The sequence below is a fragment of the Vanellus vanellus genome, assembly GCF_965231255.1.
Source record: "Vanellus vanellus genome assembly, chromosome: 1".
Classification (NCBI taxonomy): Eukaryota; Metazoa; Chordata; class Aves; order Charadriiformes; family Charadriidae; genus Vanellus; species Vanellus vanellus.
In genome coordinates, this window is record NC_138905.1 from 38,292,344 (window position 1) to 38,314,603 (window position 22,260).

Sequence of the window (22,260 nt, forward strand, 5' to 3'; positions counted from 1 at the left end):
TGCACATGGTGTGTTATAAGGCCAGTCAGAGTTATGTTAAAATGGAAACTCAGCATCCTGCTTTTGTGATGTGATAAGCAGCAGGTAAGCCCAGGGGTTTGTCATTTGGGGTGGATAGGTAGAGACACACAGGTCAGGAGACTTTGAAGCCTCCACGAGGTTCTGTGGCCAAAGGGCCAATCCAGAAGGGCCAGCACACACCTCACGCTCCGAGAAATGCCAGTATGACAGCTCTTTATATTTGCATAATCATTTTGACAAGTACACATTTCTGTAGGTAGTTAGGCAGATAGTTTGAACTGTAATGTATTTGAAAGACTGTGTTTTTCCTTAAGCAAAGAGCAAAATACATCCAATGGCAACCTCAGTGAGGGTGGTGCTCAGCCACGGACACTGAGGATGCAGCTTCCCAAAGCATTCATGCCCTGACACTTCATCCCTCTCCTCACAGCCGTGACGTCCCGATCCCAGACTTCTGGAAGGAAAAAGTTCACCCAGCGCACCGCTGGCTGCCACCTTGGGGAAGGGCCCCAAGAACGGTGCGCGCCGGGGGCTCTCTGGATGTTTCCAGCCACTCTTAGGCTACATTTTGTCACCTGGAAGTGGCGTTAAAAGGGCGCGTGGTGCTCGGTCCGATTTGCGGGGTGCCGCCCGCTCGACGGTGCCCTCCTCGCCTCCCATCACCGCCTCACCACCCCGGCGGCGGAGGGGGACCCACCAGCCGCCCCCCGAACGCCTCAGAACCCCCACCCCAAGCAAGGCAGCGGAGGCGGACCCGCCAGACCCCGCCGCAGCCGCCTCAGAACCCCAGCCCCAGACCCGCCGGGCTCCCCCACCACCGCCGCCCCAAGCCCCGCGCGGAGGACGGGCGGGGCCGCCGCCTCTGGCAGGGGCGGCTCGAGGCGCCGCACCCGCGCCGCCGCCAGCCCCCCGCGTGCCCCCCTCCGCGCGCGCCAGCCGTTACTGGGCGGCGGGGTGGGGGGAGGGGCCGGGCCTGGCCCCGGCGCCGGCGGGCGGCGCCCGCGGGGTGACAGGCAGGTCTAGGCCACAGCCGAGTGCGCACGCGTCAGTTCCGGCGGGGAGCGCGGCGCGGCGCGGCGCGTGGGTAGGAAACGTCCGCGGCGGCGGGGGGAAGCGGAAAATGGCGACGGCCGCGCAGCTCACGGATGAGGAGCTGTTCTCGGAGCTGAGGCGCCTCGGCTTCTCCCCGGGGCCGGTCACCGAGAGCACCCGGCCCGTCTACCTGAAGAAGCTGAAGAAGCTGCGCGAGGATGAGCGGGCTGGGGCCCGCAGCGGCGCCAACAAGACCCGGAACAGCAACAACAATAACACGGGAGCCGGAGCGGCGGCGCCGGGCGGAGGCGGCGGCGGCCCCGGGCGGGCGGCCCAGGGCGTGGGGGCGCGGCTGGTGGGCGCCGAGCCCCCTTACCTCCCCGGGGCTGCCGCTGGGAGCGGCCGGGGCCGCGCAGCACCCTCTGCCGGGGGCGGCAAAGTGCTGCTGGGCTTCAGCTCGGACGAGTCGGATGTGGAAACCAGTCCCCGGAGCCAGGCCGGCGCCGGCGGCGGCAGCAGGAGGGAGCGGGCTTCACCCCTCTTCCGCGGCCTGAGGCTCGCCGCTCCCCACGGCGCCTGCGGCGTGAGTAACAGTTCTCCCCCGGAGGAGGCGGTGGCGGCGGCTCGGCGGAAGCCCAGCGCCTGGTGGGGGGGGGCGGCGGCGGCCAGGAGACCGGCGGCGGCTCAGGGTGTGAGGGAGCCCGGGGACGGCGCCGAGGGAGGAGAGGAGGAGGACGACGAAGAGGAGGAGGAGGAGGAAGAGAGCGAGCAGCAGCGGTGGAAGAACCGGACCGTGAACGGTAACCGGCTCCTCTCCTACGGCGGCGGCAGGGACAAGTACTCTGACTCGGAGGAGGAGGAGGCGGGGGCGAGGGCCAAGCAGCAGGTACCGAAGGAGGAGTCTGCAGTTCGCCGGCCCAGACGGAGCCTCAGCAAGTCTCCTGCTCCATTCATAACAAGCAAATGCGCTGCAGCCGGCGCTGGCGTGATGGAGACGGGCCAAGAAAGGGCTGGCGGAGGCTGTGGTGCTGGTGTAGTCGTAACGAATGACAGGGCGGCGGCGGAGGCGGCTGCTGCCGGGAGTCTAGACAGGGGCAGAAATCAGGAGGAGGAGGAGGAGGCGGCGGCGGGGGGAGGAGGAGGATGTGAAAATGTGGACTCTAGTCCTCCCAGCCCCAGATACCGCCTTGGCCTACCTAAGAAATCCCCTACAGTATTGTTGCTGCCACCGCCGCTCGCGGACAGCAGTAAAATCACTGACCCTCCAGGCACCATTAGGAAAGCGACCAATAATCATGTTCTCAGCGGTGCTGCTGGTAGCTATAATGTTGAATCCAGGATCTATTCAGCTACTAATAGCCTTCCCCCAGGTGGAACCACCTCCTCCCTTAGACTCAACCACTCCAATCATACGGGTTCAAATCATACCTACCTGAAAAACACCTACAAGAAGAATCTCTCAGAGCCCGAGGAGGAGCTTCTCCAACAGTTCAAAAGAGAGGAGGTATCCACCACTGGAGGCTTCAGTGCACATTACCTGTCCATGTTCCTCTTAACTGCTGCATGCTTGTTCTTTCTGATACTGGGATTCACATACCTGAGAATGAGAGGTTCTGGAGTAGCTGAGGATGTGGGAGCCAACAGTAAGTATTAGGTCAAGGGTAAGAGCAGTTTCTTTCTGCAACTGGATATGCAACTGTTAATTCACCTTTGCATTCCCAGACGTCCCGTACTGAGCACTTCTGGGTTCTGCCTTCATATAATCTTTCTATATAGGTTGAAGCACAGAGAAACTGACTTTCCTTAAGTACATACCTCTCAAGCTGGTATAATAAGCTTGCAAAACATTTGAGGATAAACTCAAATCCTGTCGTTACCTGCTGTAACCTGTTGATACCTTGTTTTCTAGTGTGTTTTCTTCACAGCAATTTTATGTGTTTTGTTCAGTGTAGCAGATGTATGGTTAATAGAGAATTGAAGAGGTAAGGCTTTATGCGAATCTCACAGAAGTAATGATGCACATTTAGATTCCTGGGATTCCTGCAGGGCTAAGATTCGACTGTAGTTGTTCGATAATAAAGCAGGTTGTATTCATTTATGTGTACTGAGGCTTGAAAAGGATGCTAGGTTGAGGTGACGTTACACACTACGACAAACTGTGCAGTGAGTGCTGGATCTATCGTGTACTGTTTTTCTAATAAGTACTTTAGTGCTAAATCTAGTTGAGGGTATGTTTATACATGAAATACTGTTGTGCTTTAGTTTGAATTTCAGAACATTCTTTTTTTTTAATCCTGAATTACTTGAGAGTTTCTTTAATATGTAAAAGTAACTTATTGGAATGGGTTTAAAAACTACCATTTTCTATTCACAAAGCATATGAAAGTGGAAATGTACCACCTAAGGGTGGTGATTCATGCTAATTGAATTCTTGGCCGCTCTGAAGTGGACAGTGGAGATTCTAACATCAGAAAGAAAAATCATGCCATTGCTGTCTTAATTTCTCATTGGAAGCAGTGAAAAATTAAGTAAAAAGCTAGTTTTGGTATGTGAGAGCATTAGAAGGTGCTTGGGGACTTGCATTTTTCTTGAAATGATTGAGGAAGGCATGTGGGGTGTATGCATGTGCATATATTTCTTTGTATAGATAGCAGAGGATTTATATACTTGTGTAGGCATGTATACAGTGCCTTGTAAGGAGTGATCCCGCTGTTAGATTGGGATCTGCTAGTTGTTACAGGGCAGAAATAGCAGTGTGGGCTGGTTTTTTTCTTTTTTTTTTTTTTTTTCCCCCCTTCCTTTCAAACGCTATTCATTACATTATGGCAGCAGAATAGTTCTTAATTCTGTTTTGCGCTCTTTGGTGGGAGGAGTAAAGGATTTAGTGTTTAGGAAGGACAGTAGCAGCAAGGACTTAAGCATTTGCAATGGTTTCATTGCTGTCCACGTGGCTCTTAACTACTGTTCAGTCTTGTTTTTTGAGAAGGTGGTGAACATATGCAGGTGGGCTAAAATTAGATACAGTATAGTGTGACAGTTAGGACTGCTTATATTCTGTGGTTAACTTCTGGCCATAACTGCTAGAGACATACATAAATTTTCTTAGGCACACTGATAAGATGTGTAATTCTACTAACAGGTATTAGATTCTTTTTTTCTGCGTAGTCTTGAAATATGATGATTTTAATAGGGGAGAAGGTCTGTCAGCCTACTGGGGTAAACGTTCTGGCTGGTTGAGTTAAAAATCGCCTGCCATGGTGATTGATAAAGCTGAATGTCTCAGCTATGCAGTTAGCAATGACACTGTGAAAAGAAATCCCCTCTGAACTTTTTATCTTGGAAAAAAACTTTGTTTTGAGTGTGTGAACTTTCCTATAGAGCATGTGGGATCACTGTGTTGAGTATATTGCTCTTAAAAAAGTTAACACAGCTGGAACTGATCTACAGGGAAAATTGTGCTCTTCTGCCCTTTTGCTTAGGTTAGGCTGCCCAGCCAAAAGTCTGGTAGGCCAGTGTTGCTTGGTCGTTCAATTAAGCCAGTTCTTGGCCTGTTCCTATTTGTTCTTTTTTCAGTGAAACTCTTGAAAGTGGCTTTCCTGAAGAATTGTTCTGGCAGTGGCACTCACATTTCATCTGTTCTTCTTCCTCACAGCCCCAGGCTTTGCAACATAACAAATGGGAACAGGGCCCACTGGAAGAAGCAAACAGCAGGTTTTCTGGCTAGCTCCTTTGATAGGAAGAGGAGCACGCTGTTGCTTTTAAGTAATGTGGGAATGAGCAGGGAGTTACCTTGCCCATATGCTCAGCACGTGCTCACTAAATTCTTACTTCTCAAATGGGCATATGCAATGAAAATATGGTAGGTCTGTAGAACAGGCAAGAACAGACAAGACAGGCCAATAAAGACTGATTGCTACTGGGAAGGGAAAGAAACCTGTCATCTATTAGATGCTTCCCTAAGCGTAAACATCATCCGAGTGAGTCCTTTGGCTCTTACGCTTGTGTGGGTTTATTGTCTGTTTTCTGTATAGAAGCAGAACTGATTCATACATTTTTATTAAAAAATAATAGTGTATCTCAAGAAACAACCTCAGTTAAGTGATTGGATATTGAGTTTTTTCTCTCTTTTGGGTGGCTGTAGGTAAGGTTCTGTTGGCTGAGAGTGATTTGATTGTGCAAAACTCAGTTATTTTCATCTTCAAATTATTATCATAAAAGGTTTTAGGATTCAGTGAGGTTGCACTATACCCATGTCCAAAATTATCATAGTTACTGTGAGAAAACAAAAAAGGCAGTTATTTGTATCTTTGGGTGGCTTCTTCTTTTAACCTTGCAGGGGATGATGCACAATGAGCTTAATGCTGGTTTTCTTAATTGTTCATTACCTAAAATGAAATTCAATCAAAATCAAGTGATATTACGTGTGTGACATTGAAAAGTATTTATCACCAAGTACACTCAATATCAGCACTTACAATATTTGTCAGGCTGTAATCTGAGAACAGAAGAGGTGTGTGTAATGGAGGAGACTTAAAACTAGGTGTTGGGGTTGAATTTAGGCCAGGTAAAATAATATAGATGAGAAGTGTTAAGTAGAAAACTTCAGAAGAGGATTGTCACTTAGACTATGCATAATGTTCAAATGATTTCTTATTCAGACCTCTACAATAGCTATGAAGTGCTTTAGTTTTTCTGCACACGTGGCATAAAATGTTCAAAGACAAATCAGAATTGGGCTAATTCTTTATCTAACCTACATATAATCACTTGAGGTAAGGCTTTTATGCATTTAGCTGTCTAAAATGCAGATAAATATCTATGGGACTTTTCCTAAAGCATCTTAAACCATTGAAATTAAACTACTTTTTAAGTTTACGTAAAAGACAAACTAATGCATAAGTGCATATTGTGCTGGCTCTCTCTCTGACAGTGTTGGATGTGAAAAGAAAAGATCAGGTTTGGGCTTGGTGCTAGTAACCTCATTCATGTGGGTTTTGCTATAAAGCATGTTTTGCTTGCTCCTGCTTTCAAAATAGCATGGAATTGTATCAACTTCTTGTCAAGCTGGCATAGTATTTTGTCAGGAAAATGGCAGGTTCGACTTTTGTCTACTTCCTAGGGTTCTTCAGACCCTGAAGAGTTGGGTATCTCTTCCAACTTCTTTGCTTTTGTTTTGTGATGTTACTATGAGCATCTCAAGTGGCTTCTCCTGGGAGTTAGTTCTAAAGTTATTTTTCATGGAAAGTTGATAACTATATCAGATCAGTAGGTGTTGCTTTCAGGTCTGGTTTCCTTTCTGAAAGATGAGGGCACTAGTACAAGTGCTGTTTAAGGTTGTTATCTGAAATAGGTTGCATTTAAATTACTCTTACTGTTTCTGCTGCAGTACTTTGCCTGGGGAGTGGTTGATGTAGTAAAACAACAACAAAAAATTAATCTTGAAAACTTTCAGGTAGATCTTGTTTAATATCTGTGTTCTTACTAGGAGAGGCTTTTGAAAGTGACATCTCTTGCAAGAAATTTTGGTCTTTCTGTGATACTTGTTACAAAACAACTCCTAGGAGGATAATCCTTACTATATTTGCTACAACTTGTGGTTTTTTTAAATGTTAATTGAGGGAGACTTAGCCATAGCGTATATTGCAAGTGGAAGCTTATGCAAATCACAATTCCAGGAGTTTAATTCTATTCCATTGCTGTTCCTTTGTTCTTGACTTCTAAATCTCTTGGGCGTTAAAACTTCTGTGAAATTTTATGCAGGGAATTTAATTGTTAAGAAGTTAGACTTGCTGTATAAAAGACAAGATGACTGTTAAGCTCACAGGCCTGCAAATTACTATTAAAGTGCTGTGGTATTTCACAGATAACTGTTACAAATCTACTTGCCTTCTAAGATCACCTTCTCAGAAGAATCTGTCGTCTTCACAGTATTGGCTTCAATGGAAGAAAACGACTTTAGGATAAAAAATATTTGTAGAATAGTGGATAGTAAAGGGAGGAAGCAAAATAAAAAGATTTTGAGAGTTCCTGTGTTGTGTGGCTATTAACATTGCTTGTGCTTTGCAAGTGATACTCTGACTTGTATTTGACAATATAACAACTTCTTTTGTTGACATATTAGCATATACAGCTCTGTTTCACTTTTTTTATATTGCTTTAAACTCTAGTTAGCAAGTATTTCTCTTCTAGGTGATACAAAAGAAAATCCTGATGTGCATCTTAAAGACTAATCTTCCTTGTAGCTGATCTTCTGTGGTTTGTTGAGTTTTGGATCAAGATCAGTAGATCAAAAAAAACCTAGGCTGCCTTCATAACATAAAGCCAGGCAGAATAGGTAAGTTTCTTTAGGATTCTCTACACTTTTAAACTCTAGTCTTCCTTATGATATATTAGAAATAACTCTTAAAAATGAGGAACAAATTTGGCCAAGATTTGTACCCAGGAAAGTCCAGATAATTGCACATAGTGCAAAATAGTTCATCTTAGCTGACAACTTAAAATCCTTCCTAAAAGATAATAAAGAGTCTGTTTACCTTTGCAGCAGATCTATACTATAAATATGAAAATTCCTTATCAGTATTTGAAACAAAAATGATGCAATTTGAGAATGTCTTTTTTTTAAGGAGATAGCGGTGTTTGATACTGTATTCAAAATATTTAGTTCTAACTTGGCATTCATACCTTAAATGTGCTGCTGTTTGCAGATGCACACAAAACTTTCCATATGCCATGACTTCAGATATTCTTACAATGACATTTTTTCAACATTACTGTTGAAGGCTATGCTTTTCTGTGAAGTTAGTCATGAGAAATCGGAACTAAAATTACTTGGCTGGGGAGCAGAGATGCAGAAAAGCTCTGGCAGCATCTATTTTCACTAGCTTTCAAAAACTAATCAAAAGCTTGCACTCCATTCCATAGTGCATGATAGTTTTCTCAAAAGAAAATTTGGTTTCTGATCTGAGAAAATTAAGGGTTATCTAGGATATGAAAGCGGATCTGGTTGCAACTTTTCCATGTTTACAAGGCATTGTAGACTAGAAAGGAGTGGGAAAGCAAAAAGCAAACTTGTGTTTGTTCTGTTAAGAAGCTCTGCCAACTCTAATAGTGTTCTTCAAATGCAGTGCTGATTTCTTTTGGCTTAGGACAGATGCATACAGCGATAATTGATGCAGTGGAAATATTTTTAAGGAAGAGCCTGCAATGCTCAAGGACTTAAATGTAGCATTGTAGGAGCCCCACTTTGCACTGTTTCATAATCTTGTATCCCAGTACAAGAGGAGAATCAATCCTCTGCAGTCTTTCTAGTCCTGGGGACCAATTGTGTTTCCAAAAAATCATGTTAAATATTCCTGTTGAAATTTGTGTTTCATCTGGGAGTAGTAGGTTGCAAAACTTTGGCTTGATTGCTTACCCAGCTAAGCTGGCAGGAGTGCTAGTCATACCAAACTGGTCCCTGTCATGCTTCTAGACTTGTGCTTCAGAAATAGTATGAACATGTGAACAAGTCAGAGCTGTTGTTGAGGAAGTTGTTTAGTCACTTAACAAAAAAGCTTTGGCAAGTAAATTAAGCAGGTACATCAGTTTTTGTTGATGTAAGTACTCTTCCAGTGCTGTGGAGAAGCACAGAATCCGTTGTAATCATGAGGCGTATATTCTTTATACCTTTAAAGTTCTCGTGGGTATTTGTATTCTCTGGTAAAATTAGTTGTTTGTTGTGATTTGTGATAGGTTGAGGGGAGTAAGTTGACTGTTTAAGGGAATGTGAAATCAAGGTATATTAAGAAGAAAAAGCGATTTTTTTCAGGGGACTGGCATGTTTGCTAAGGACTTCAGTAGTAGTATCTTTGTCCTTACTCTTCCTTTCTTGGTTCCTACTGTTGCTGCTGGTAGGTCTAGAGTTGCGGGAGAAGGTGGCATGCTGTGATTATAATACATTACGGTGTAACTGCCACTGATCAAAGTAACCTTGATGGCTTTTGTTCACTGAGGAATTCTGATTTAGAAAAACTTGGAAAAGGGGCAGTGTTACTGATGGAAAGAAGCATGCTGATGGATATAAGGATAGATCAAAGAACCACTGCACGACTTAAAGCTGATCTCGCATAACCTATATGTAGAAGGTGTGCTGCAGTTTATAACATCTGATGTTGAGTTCTGTTGTAAATATATATAAAAAAACTCATTAGCTTTTTAAATTAAACTGATGTTACATAGGCTTTGCAGTTGATGTCAGTGTGCTGTCCCTAGAAAATGGGGAATACCAAAACAAACTTGGTGCTTTGGCTCCATGCAGATATGGCGTCTTTGTACAGCTGACTGGTCTGATAAGACACTGCTTGAATGTTGTCTCAATATTTCTACAATTTCTTGATCCAGGCAAATCAAGGCTTTGGGTTCACACATCTTTAGTCTGAGATATTGCTAGCATTCTCTCCTAGAAACTTTAGGGATTCTGTAGAAGTCTGTCCATTCAGTAAGCTTCTCACTCCAGCTAGAGGAGTTGAAGACAAATGTAGGTAATGGAGATGGAAGATTGAATCAAGTATATTTAGATTATTTGAGCACACCATGGCATGAAAAAGAAATCTGTCTTTACCAAGAAGTACTGTTTGTAATTATGAAAAATAGTATGGCCCCAAACTGCTGTACTTTGGTCTTGGTGGCTCCTTTTCTCCAGTATCCTTATCATTCTTGCCTTTTCCCTGCTACTGTGGTGTACTTCCCACAATGCTATTCAGTGCTGTTTCTCTGTTCTGCTGCGTGTTTACAGTCTATGGTGGAGGGTGAGAGGGTAAGGAGCAAGTGAGTGTGGATGCATGCTAGAAGTGAAACAGGCAAATATAGTGGGCCTGTTGGGCCTAGTTTGTTGGAGGAGTCGTGCTGTTATGTCTGGTGTTTGCACATATGAATACTGCTTTTTGCAGAGGGAAGGATCAAATTTTCTGCTTTCTGAGGGTCATATTGTAACACAGGTATCTTGAATAAAGCTGCCTTTTTAGAGTTAATTTCCTTTAGCTGCTTTAAATGAGCTCTGAGTGATAGACTAAATTGATATAGAAGACTTTAATGTGGGGAGGAGAAAAGGTAAGGACTTAAAAAGAGAGGTCTAACATTAAATTAAATGGCATTAAAAATTACTAAGTAGTCTACAAAATCCATTGAATTCTAGCGATGCTGTGCTAGATAAGTAAGAAACAGGTCTGTTCATAAATGAAGGATTGTAGACCAATTCCTGGGCCAGATTTTCCTCTGTCTTAGAGAAGGCTGTTAACTTAAAAATTGGAAGATGTATATATTTTTATATACATACTAAGACTTCCTTCATACTGCCTTTATTCACTTATGTCTTAATACAGGTTTTTTATACAGGTCACATCACCTTAATCTTTTCTTTATGGAAGAAGTACAAGAAACTTTTATACTTGGATTCATGGCATCTTGGGTAAATGCAGCATCAGCCTGTCCTGGCTAGGCAGTTGACTGAACACAGCTTTATCATGAGGACTGCTGGGATGAGTTGGATAAGTGTAGTGTTATTCCAGACTAGATTTTAAGGCCACATCTAGATCTCAATTTTCCATTTCCCCACAGAAAAGTATGTCTTTGAGGGTCAGTTAAATAGAATAGAATCATAGGGTTGGAAGGGACCTCTGGAGATCATCTAGTCCAACCCCCCTGCCAGAGCAGGGCCACCTTAGAGCAGGTTGCACAGGAACACGTCCAGGCGGGTTTTGAATGTCTCCAGAGATGGAGACTCCACCACCTCCCCGGGCAGCCTGTTCCAGTGCTCTGCCACCCTCAAGGTAAAGAAGTTCCTCCTCATGTTTAGGTTGAACTTCCTATAGTCAAGTTTGTGCCCGTTCCCTCTTGTCCTGTCACTGGGGACCACTGAAAAGAGCCTGGCCCCATCCTCCTGGTGCCCACCCTTTAAGTATTTATAAGCAGTGGTCAGGTCCCCCCTCAACTGTCTCTTTTCCAGACTAAAGAGACCCAATTCCCTCAGTCTTTCTTCATAAGAGAGGTGTTCCAGTCCCCTAATCATCTTGGTAGCCCTATGCTGCACCCTCTCCAGCAGTTCCCTGTCCTTCTTGAGTTGGGGAGCCCAGAACTGGACGCAGTACTCCAGGTGCTGCCTCACCAAGGCAGAGTAGAGGGGGAGGATGACCTCCCTCAACCTGCTGGCCACACTTTAAATCTCAGGATTGCTTATTGGAGAAGCCTCAGACTGTCCACTGACTTTGTAACTGCTGACGTTAGCTTTTGGATATTTTCAATAGACTGCCTATCAAAGCCACTCACATTAACCATCTGTCCCCTCAATACTCATTGTCTCACTATGTAGTTATATAATAAAACATTCCTCAGCACACTCATTCAGTAATACTTATCCCAGTGTCTGCTTAGTATCATCAAGCTGCATGACACAAGTCCCTCATGTCCAGTATTCCCATATCTCGCAGCACAACTTCATCAAACAAATTTTTATCTGACTGCGTAGATATTATTGGTCATAGAGGACAGAAGTCTAGCTAGAACTAATGTGAAACCTGTCAATAGATATTGAGCAATGGAGCATTTATTGTGAATGAGGGGTTTCAAATATCAGAAGGCAGAAGTGTGACTTCTGTTTTTCTTGTTAGTGTTGCCTGAAACAGCTCTTGGTTGTGGTGTGTAGGGGTTTGGTTTTGGTTTGGTTTTTTTTAATTCCCAGGATGTTTTCTGGGAAATGGTAAAACATTCATCATGACGTTTTCTGTTAATCTCTGGCATTTGATGTATATGTAAATGTTTAGTGGGCTATTTGTTCTTTTTCAGGTGTTATGCTTCAGACAACCTAAGAGGGTATTTGTTAATTTTGTTGAGTGACAGATTGGGTGGTGCGTTTGTGACAAACCCCTGAAAGGCCTCTTTCAGGCTATGGAAATCCACAGTCAAACCAAATTATTGGGGAAGGGCCAGTCTGGTTGTCTTGCTTGTGCCGTTTCTCATTCTTGCAAATTCCTTGGAAAGAGTTTACTGTTACTTTGTGAATAAGAGAAAATGATTTATGAAATTCCTTGATGGGATCTTGAGAAGAAGAGTATGATGTCAGGTTCATCCTAGTCTGTTTCTGTATTGTTTTGCACCTGATGCATGATCCAGGGAAGCTGCTGGAGGTGAGAGGCATAGTGTTTTCAAGGAAGAAGCTGAAAAGGCGCTCTCTTTTTTTTTTTTTTTTTTTTGTCAAAGGGACTTTATGCTGTCCTGAGGAGACTTTGCCTAGGTAAGAGAATGAGGTTAGAGATGGTGATTTCCTTCTGGAGAAGGAACTAGTCTCCCTACTTATTTTTGGGTTTTGTTTCTCTTATCTGTAAGCACATGAAGTACTGCTTATCCAAAAGCAGCTTTAGATAAAGATGTTCCTAAATCACTGTGGGAAATGGGGAATCTGAGCTGTATCTGAAGGATATGTTCATGTTTGGGTACTTTATATTTTGTATATAATAGCAAACACATGGTCATTTTAATATAAACTCAGAAAAAAATAAAATGGAGTGTTGAGAAACATCTGAAAGTGCCATAGTGTTCGTACTGTGTCTTTTGAGTGAGTAGTCTTTTGTTTCTCATTGAAAACCAGAAATACCAGCCTTTAAGTACTCCTGAGAGCTCACTCATTCAGAATGGGCAGGTGTATATACACAGTCTGACTTGGTCATCCTAGGTGTATTATGACCAGTGTCTGTTATGTTTGACTTCCATCGAAGGTGGTACTCCCTGTAGAAACATTGTAGGCTTTTTTTTTTTAGCTTATTTACATTGAGCATTAATGTGTCTGTACTTTGGAATTGGACAATACAGTGGCTAATGTGTTTGTTTATAACTTTAAATACTGTTTATTTTTCTCTTGACCTTCATCTAAAGGTGCTGCTTATGAACTAAAACCAAAAATGTGCAGATTGAGTACAAGTGCACATGAAGTAGGGGGGGGAAAAAAACAACAATGGGATGTTAAATCCAGACATGTTATTCTGCTGTATAGGATACGTAGTATTAAAGTCATTCCTTTGGAGGGAGAGCAAACTGTGAAGGGAAGTCACATGCAGTAGCAGCCCTGGGAAGGAGCTGTCATGGTGATTTGAGGACCAAAGGCCAAGGAGGATCTGCCTATCCCTTCTGCAAGGGTATGAATTAGCATGTTTTGTTCTCTGCCATTCAGGAGATGGGAATGTACTGAGCTTCTTACACAAACCTTGGCATCAGACTACTAGTTATATGGTGAGCTATGCTTCTTTAAGCACAAGAAATGGTTTGAGGAAGGAGAGTTAAGATCTTGTTTTGTAAGCTTTGTTTTATAGTTTAAGCACCTAGCTTTGTACTACTATGTAGTGACTTACATATTATGGAGTCCTTGTGTATCCACAAATAGCCAATGGTGTGGTAAAGTTTTACTGTCTGCAGTGTTTGAGTGTTTGTAAGAGTCACTTCTTCCTTTCCGTTTTCTTTTTTTTTTTTTTCTGTTTCTGTATGGCAGATGAGTTTCTTGCCAAGATAGGGTCTTTCTCCTCTCTAGATTCACCTGGCTCAGAAGTGCACACAGTACTGCTGGAAGATTCATCAGCTGAATCCACGAGCTGATGATGTAACGCTTTAATAGGCGTAACCTGTTTAATAAACTATTATGATAACAATATTGGAAGTCTTAGTTCAAGCAGACTCTTCAGCTGAGTATAGGAGCCAGTGACAAGGTATATATATAAGGATAATGGTGATGTATGGCTGAGTGGTAGTCCAGTTGTTCCTTCGGATAATTTTTATTTGAACCAGTGAGTTTATGCTAGCAAACAAGTGCAGGTGGTGTGGTAGACAGCCTGGAAGGTTAGCCAACTCTTTAGTGTCTTAGTCCAGCTGAGTAAAAATGGAAGTTACTGAATATTGCCTACTTTTATTAGTTTCTAGTCAAGTGGTGCTATGTCTTGAATTACTGCTGAACTCATCCTGGCTTTGAGCTCTGCAAACTTCTGCTAAACATGGTGGGCAGTTTTCCTTCTTCTGTTTAGCTAATATGGATACTTGGTAAGCTGGCTGCTGATTCTTCTATGAAGGTTCATCTTTGTCATGACAGAAGACCTGCTAGCAGCTACCTGTATATGTCCTGCATAGAGTAAGCTGTTTTTTCTCACTAGGATACACTAGTGCACCTATTTTAAGAATTTTACTGCTGTGTTCAGGCTTTGTATAGATCATTGTTCAGCAGTTCTGCTGCTTTTATTGCAGCAAGTAGTGATAGACCAATGTGTGCTGAATGATTAAGAAGGCAGAGGCACAACACAACCCCAGTTGTAAACATGAAAAATACCTATGTGATCTTTATCTTGGCTTTGTTAATGTCTTTGCTCCCATGATTGAGTGTCTTTTAATAGTTCTCCTGTCAGTGCTCTCCATTGGAATATTATCTTTGGATGCTGTAAACTGTTCATGCTATTATAGTATATTACTAGTACTTTGTAATTGGAGTCTATCTGGAAGAAGAGGTTATAACTGGGTATTTTTACATTGGAAACTCTTCAAGACAGGAATCCTTCCTGCTTGTACAAGATCACGGGAGTGTTTATATCCAGATTGGGCCCTTTGGCAGAGTTACAGTAGATTTAATATGTAACTGCAGATTCCAGTTGATTCTTAAATCTTCTGTGGTTTGATAACACTTGCTTTATAAGTTTGCTTTCCATGTTGAACTTTGGAGTTTGAGGAAAGCAGACTACTTCCTAATTTAGCACTGAGCCGCTTGTGCTGCCATGTTTTCAAGATGGAGTTTTCCCTGCTTCTGAATATCTTTTTTTTTTTTTTTAATTTGTGTTCATTTATTGAAGTCGTGGGTGTTTTTTGAGCCTATAAAGTATAAGGAGCTAAAACATTTGGGAGGGAGCATAGAAGAAGGGAGAAGAGTTATTACAGAAGCCTATTCCAATTCTCTTGCAAGTGAAGATATTCTCTACCTATTATAAAATGCTGGTGGGTTTCTGAAGTCTAATGTTTCCCTGGTAATGTTTGCAACTGCTGATAAAAGCAGTCTTAGTGTGTGTGTTTGTTTTTTGTTTTGTTTTGTTTTCCTACATATAAACACTAGCCTATAATGGAGACTATGTGGGTGCAAAGAATGTAGTATTACTTAATTTTTACAATGCATAGCAAATGCACTTCTCCTGAGCCCTTTTTTCCTAATAGAATAGACAGCTTTTTCTTCATTTGAAATACAGCTTGTTTTGTAATATAATGTAAGAGCGTGTGCAAATTCTGTTGCTATAACATGTCCTTGCACTAGTAGAAATAAAACTGGAGAAAAGGATAATTTATTGTAAGAATCATTTTTCATTTTCTGTATTTGAGGAAAGCTAAAATGATTTTGTAAATAACCTAGCAGCTTAATGTGCTCTTGCTTAAGTCTGCTCTGGTACTGAGTATGCTCCGTTCAGATTAACGTAGGCGTAGAGGAGATAGAATTTAGGGTGATAGACCAGTTTCTGGGTGGGTGTAGCAGCTGAAAGTATTGTCTGGAGTGTTTGGTGACTGGCACTTACACTTCTGATGACACACCACACACTCCCACAACCCTCCTGAGTTAGGGGTATGAAACAGCCCTGTCTTTTCTGCCCAAATTTCTCATCTGTCTTTGGTATTGGGGACTTCAAATACAGTATTATTTTCTTACTGATGGTGATGTTCTAAAGTTCTGTTTCTTGGTGTGGCTGCATTGATTCTTGTTTGGACTCGCTTGTTTTTTCATCTGTTGCATACAGTTATTTTCACAGGGTCTTCTAGAAAAAGTGAACTTTCATGCTTTCTTCCTACACACAGGCAGGTTGCACATTCTTCCTTTTGAAACAAGCAGTGTCTGTACTATGGCTCTGTAGGTTTTGTTTTTTCTTCCCTGAGTCTTGCTATGGTTGATGGTGATGTTTAAGAAACAGGAGACCAGAAAGAAGGAAAGGCAATCTCTTTGTTAGTATTTGCAGGTGTTAGTCTGAGGTATCAGGTCTGTTTGAAACGGGCATTTCAGTACAGTAGATTCTAGCTGGCAGCAGTTTTCATGGCATGAATGCGGCAATAGTATAGTTAAAACTTCCTCTGAAGTCAGCTCTGATGTCTTGGGAACTGTTTCAGTTCTGGATTTATTTTAAAAGGCTTTTTGGTTAAAAAAGGTGATGTTCTTAAACAGCCAACTGTTCTATTTGTTTTGCGGTTCTTGGATATCTTGGAGGCACTACAGAGGTTAAAATATTTTTCTTTAATCTTTTAAGCACAAAACTTATGATTTCTAGGTTTTCAAACATTAATACAAATACTAGAGTGAAACTGGTATTTTAATTCTGGTGAAACTGATTAATCTGAGAAGCTCTCCCAAAACACTCGTCTCTTCTTAAATATGGACTGAATTGACATGACTCTGAAGAGCATCTTTCAACATTCAGGTCTATTCTAACCAGTATTTAAATGGTTAGGAGTAGATTTGAGCATTTCTAGAAAGGGTGATGTGGCTAAAATATGGAGAGGATTTTTTTAAGAAGCAGTGAAGAACTCCAAAGAGGAATTTTGATATTTCCTACCCTTTTACCTAAAATAACGAAGACTGCTATTCATGGCTAATAGACATTTCAGTTCAAACACATTTTCTATCACAAATATGATAGTTTTAATTCTTCTAGAGGATGGTTTTGTAAAAAGAAAAACATGATTATGAAATAGTTTGGTTATATCATCAACCGTTGTATCACCTATGCACAAACAGAATGAATTCAAATGATATTGGAGGAAAACTGTCAAAAAAAAAAAAAAAAGCTCTCTAAACTGAGGCAGTTGAAAAACTGACTTGATGTTAAGGAAAAAATCAGCTGCTTTTAGAATTCTTTAATCTTTGTGGCAGATTTTGCTGCCGCTTAAAATTGGCATGGTGAAGGACTATTCAAACTGTAATGGTGTACTGATTTGGAAATACAAAAATTTTTTCCAAAGCACACAAAGATGATCTGTAGTGAAGGAATGGCACAGCCTGATATATGACTTGGTGTCTTAATACCAAAGCGGAGAGATTTAGCCTACTGATTCAAAGTGGTTTCTACTGGAATTAGTACAATCTGGAGATGCAGGTCATGCAAAACTGCTCATTTGTTTTGAGCATTGAGTAATTGCAGAAAGGAAAATAAAGGCAGGATTACTGTATTTAAGCTGTTTGAAAGATGGAGCTCTGGAATAACTTATTTCCTGTAATAACTTGTTTGTTTGTTTTTTCAGGGATTTTAAGGTTTAGGAGCTTTCAGAGACAATGTTTTAGAATTGTTGTTGACACATACACAGTATGCCACTGGGTGGAATCAGTACTTGACCCCAAATTTACCAAAAAAAAAGTCCCAGATCTGTTAGTTGATGTTGAAAGTACTTGGATTGTAAAATTATTTAGAACTTGTTTCAAAGGTCGTGTAGAAAAGGGCTGGGCTGAAGGCCCATTTTGGATAGCAGTGCTTCCAGTGTTGTTGCTTCCTCTGTTAACAATACATTATCCAGCTAATGCGTGTGTCTGGGTTGTTTTTTTTTTTTTTTTGTAATGATGAAATAACTCTAATGTAAAGCATTAGGTTATCCACTTACTGAACACACCTTTACAGAACAAATTTTTGAAAAAATACTGCTTCTCTTTTGGGATTAGTCTGCTTGTGACATGGTGGGTGGAGAGGAGCAAAGCACTTTTGTTTGTAGGGAGGAACATTCTTGCTTCTGCAGAAGTTGCTAGCTTGGAAATGTGTGTTGCAGTGTACAGTCTGAATCCTTGTGTGGATGGCATTTGGCAGCTTTGGTGTCATTACATCAAGAAATGAAGTACTTACAGGTTAATTGGGATCATTCTTGTTTCTGCAGCTGTGGCTTTACATCTCCTTAAAGTTGCATTGGAAAGTTGCTTTTTTGTTTATAAAATCAACTTTTCTGTATGTTCAGAAATAGATTATGGCATTACAGTGATTCTGTTAAAAATGTTAGCTTAATATTTGGTAGTGGTCAAGAAGAAAACATAATGATAGGATTTTCTGTTTTTTAGGAAGGTAATTTGGAACAAAGTATATTTGAGAGATTAGTGCCATGCTGATTCTCAAATATAATAACCCATGGTGTCCCTCTGGTTTTGAATAGTGTCCAACTCTGGTCCCTAACCTCAGAAAGGACAGAGCAGAGCTGCAAAAGAATTCAGAGAGCGGTATGATCAAAAGCATAGTATGGCTTTCATAGCAAGGAGGAATAGGACTCTTGAGTGTGAAAGAGCAAGGACTGAGGAATGAAGTAAAGGCATGAGTATTATGGAGAGGGTGAATAGGGTCTGATTACTCACTGTCTCCTTTAACACAAGGAGTTTCTCAAGTTAACAAGTGGTGAGTTCAGAGTAAGCAGGGAAACTGTTTTTTTCACACATGCACATTTAAGTTGTGGAACTTTTTGACCGTGTGTTGCTGAAGCTAAAAGCTTGCTTGGGGTTAATGTGGTACTAGACAAATTGGTAGGGAAAAATACATTGGAGTTGATAATTTAGAAAAAAAAAAAAAAATAGTCTGCTACTTCTGTCTGTCTCAGGAAGCTTCTGAGGTGCAAATTTTTTTGACTGGGAGAATATTCTGTTGAAATATCAGCATATACTTTATATTCTTATGCTCTGACACCCGCTTTTGCCACTGTTCTGTTGATTTCCCCCCTCCAGTTAAGGACATGTGTCTCTGAAAAGAATAAAATTTCTGCTACTGCTGGAGACTGGGTTCTGGGGTAGTTGAATACTTGGTTTGTCCCAGTGTGACAGTTACTTCATACTTCAGTTTTGACGTTGTATGTTGAAGTGTACTGTATACTGAAACTGCAGGAATGGTAACACTGTTCAGGGCAAGGTTCCACAGCATCTGGGAGATAGCTGTAGTGAAAGTACTTTTCGGCATCCTAATTTGGTTACCGGAAAGTAGCAGTATCCCTTATTTTGATACCGTGTTAGTGATATGGTTCTAACTTATGTCCTAAGCAAAGGTATTTTTATTTGTGCATGTCTTCTTTCTAGGTATGAATGCCCATGAAGCTGTGTCAGTCTTTGGAACTTGTCCCATTAAGACTCTATAAAAGCTGACGTGTGTTCACGAATGTCTGCAGTTAGGCTGCAACTTGATGTCTGTTAAAGTGTGCTTTGAAAAAGACGAGAAATCCCACTTTGTGCTCCCTGTTTGTTTTACTGAAGGAAACTAAACCCTTGTAAAGACTGCGTCTGTCTGCAATTGTTACCAATGTATTAGGGAGGAAAGTGGGTGGTGGTGGTGAGTGGTTTTATTGTTACTCTAGAGATGAAAGCTTCTGTATTCTAGCAAAAATTAACCTTGTATATTGACACTTACTGCACTTGTATTCCTAAAATTGAGCATCTCTGTGAGATGGCTTGGAATGTGCATTTGTGTTGACAGCTTTGGCTGGAATGCTTTGGAGCTGTGCTGTGACCCTTGGCTTTGTATTGGTGGCTTTTTGTTATTGAGACTGACCCGTTCTGCCATTCTGAGGAATTCTAGTAGCCTGTAAGTCATCATTTACAGCTTGTCCCAACAGTAACATGTGTAAATTAATTACTTCTAAGGGTCATTAGTAGTCTTTGCAGTTAACCAGAACAATACTCATATGCTGCTTTGATTTCTTTCATAGGCTTTTTGGTAATCTTATTGTTGTCTTCTTGATTAACTAGCATCTAGATAAGATCCTTTCTTAAAACTGGAATTTAAATAGCATGTCTCTTCCTGTTCTGAAATCAAGTTTCATGTGAGGATGATGTCCTGTAGTGTGTTTACTTTTTGTTTCCTTCTGTGTCTGGCCAAAGAATCCTGTTGTTACATCTTGCCAGAAATAAAGCTCTTCTCCCAATGTATCAAACTTTGAAGCAGAATGTTTAGCTATTACAGTGTTTTGGGGAGTTGGTATGGTTCCTTTGTCAAGTTTTTGAGGCTTCTATGAAAATACTCTTGCTTTTTTTTTAATCCTGCAGCTAGTATTCACATGTGGCCAGGTAAGACTGCCATGCTTTTCACAGTTTTGTTTCTGTCTGGGGAGTACTGATGGATGATGAGATTACTATGTCCAGGTAGTTTGTTGCATCTCTTCTTTTTTGAGAACAGTGGATGTGGTGGTTGTTTGGCTAACCTGGAGAGAAGGCCCCCTGGGACCACAGTCAGGAGATTCTTGTTTTAGAAAATTATCTGTATGGCTTTTAGCTTTGTAATATAAGTAAATGAGAAGTTGTTTTTTGAAGCTCATAAAAATGTGAGCTCGGTAGACTAATTTCAGGGCTGGTAATGGTTGCTGTGTGGTAGGTAGAGGTCTTGAACGCTTTTTGAGGAGGAGCCTTGTAAGTATAAGATGTTCGCATAAGAAACTCTTCTGTTAGTAATTAGTTAGTAAATTAATGCTTAGTTTGGTAGAACAAGAACTTGTTACTCTTAAAACCATACTTGCATATTTTAAGAATTGTCAAGAAACATTTTGAACCAATGTTGATGCAATACATTGAAATACCTTAGACATGTTGGAGTAGATTAAAACTTTGTCTGTGGCTGGAGCAAGTGGGAGGATTTGGTAAGAGCTTAGATCCTTGACAAAAGAAAGAAGGGTGGATTCAGAACAGAGGAATTACTGAAGTACTTAAGGAGTGGCCTTACTAACTCAAGTTAATCAAGGCTATGTGGTAAATAGATGCAGATTGATTAACAGTTGTTAATTGCATTGCAGCTGATAAATTGCAGCAGTTGCATTTTAGCATACTTGCCTCTTAAAGCATCAGGCATCCTAAACTATAATCTTACATAAAACATATCTCACTGGTTGACTTGCCATAAAATCACTAACTTCAGAGGGATTTCATGAAAATCCTATAGTGTGAGTTAAAATGTATTACAAGAATAATTTTATTTTTGTGATAGATAATTTGAGAGTCCTTTTTTTGTCACTTTAACAACTGTATTTGTGAAGGAGAGGCTAACATTGACGTCTCATCTGGATTGTGTCATAAATTCAATGTTTTAATTTATCCAAATATAAAGTTGCTCATATGTGAGATTGACTTTACACTGGGATTGTGATGCTGGGATAGTCTAACACCACCATTACTTTCACTTAATTGCTGTACTGTCCTAGTGTATGTAGAATTGCAGATGACAATTTTCAGTTTGCATCTTTGCAGGCACAGAAATATTGCATTTGTATTTGTTCCATGGCTTTCATCAGTGCTAAAATACATGTTTGTCAGGTATGCGGAAATCCATGCACTGCTGTGTCTCGTGCCCCGTCCCCCACCCCCTTCACTGCCTCCTCCAATCTAAAACCATATAATCAAAATCTCATGTATGCTCAATACGATTGACCTTGGGAAGAGACCATAATTACATAATTATCTTGTCTGGATAACTAACGATCAAACTGGGAGGTTGGCAGTCATCTTGAGCCTTGGCTGTGTTTCTCTAATCCTATTTTAGGCTATTTAGATTAAAAGTTTAATGTACTGGGAATGTTCTGCTGAGGTAATGAATGAAATACACAGAAGCTTTGTAAAGTTGGTAGCTTGATAATCTAGTAGGCAATGTCTGAGAACTTGCACCTATAGAATGAAATAATGAAGTGGAATAGGGTTTGGTTTACAAGAGCCCTTGAGCATCTGCTTCTATCAGTGGTAATTAATCTGGTATCTGAATCAAGTATTCAGATGTCTGTGAAAACCAGTCCCTGTGTTTGGGTGGTTTGGTTTGGGTGGTGGTGGGGCTTTTTGTTGTGGGTTTTTTTGTTTTTTATTTTCCACTTGCTGTGTCAGAAGAAGCTGAAGTGCTTATTGTTGTTAGGTAGTGAGCATGCTTAGTTTTCTTCTGAGTTCAGGCAAACCATTGTTTGCAAAATTTCAGAGAGTCAAGTTTTCTTCTTCACTCAGAAAGCCTTTTCATTGGCTCACTGTTTTATACATTATTTGTTGGCTGTAATTATAGAAATGTGTTCCTTACCATTGCTACATGTAGGAGCAATGAAATTGTAATCATTCCCACTTCAGACTTGCCTTTCAAAAATAAGGTAAAGTGAGTCAGTATCTCGCTGCTGCCCACAGTACTGTGGAAGTTTGTGCAGGTAATAAAAATTATTGTTTTACAAGTTGTCTATTGTTTTACAAATAATTATCTTTTT

At 41.2% G+C, this 22,260-nt stretch overlaps 1 protein-coding gene across 1 annotated transcript in view; it reads left to right on the forward strand.

Moving 5' to 3' along the window:
* The first annotated feature begins 1,140 nt into the window (after positions 1-1,140).
* Positions 1,141-22,260, forward strand: part of LEMD3 (LEM domain containing 3) — a 53,719-nt gene continuing 32,599 nt past the window's right edge. The window contains exon 1 of the mRNA XM_082498503.1: positions 1,141-2,696. Coding sequence (XP_082354629.1) covers positions 1,142-2,696 — 1,555 coding nt within the window. The 5' untranslated portion in view covers position 1,141. The remainder of the gene's footprint in view (positions 2,697-22,260) is intronic.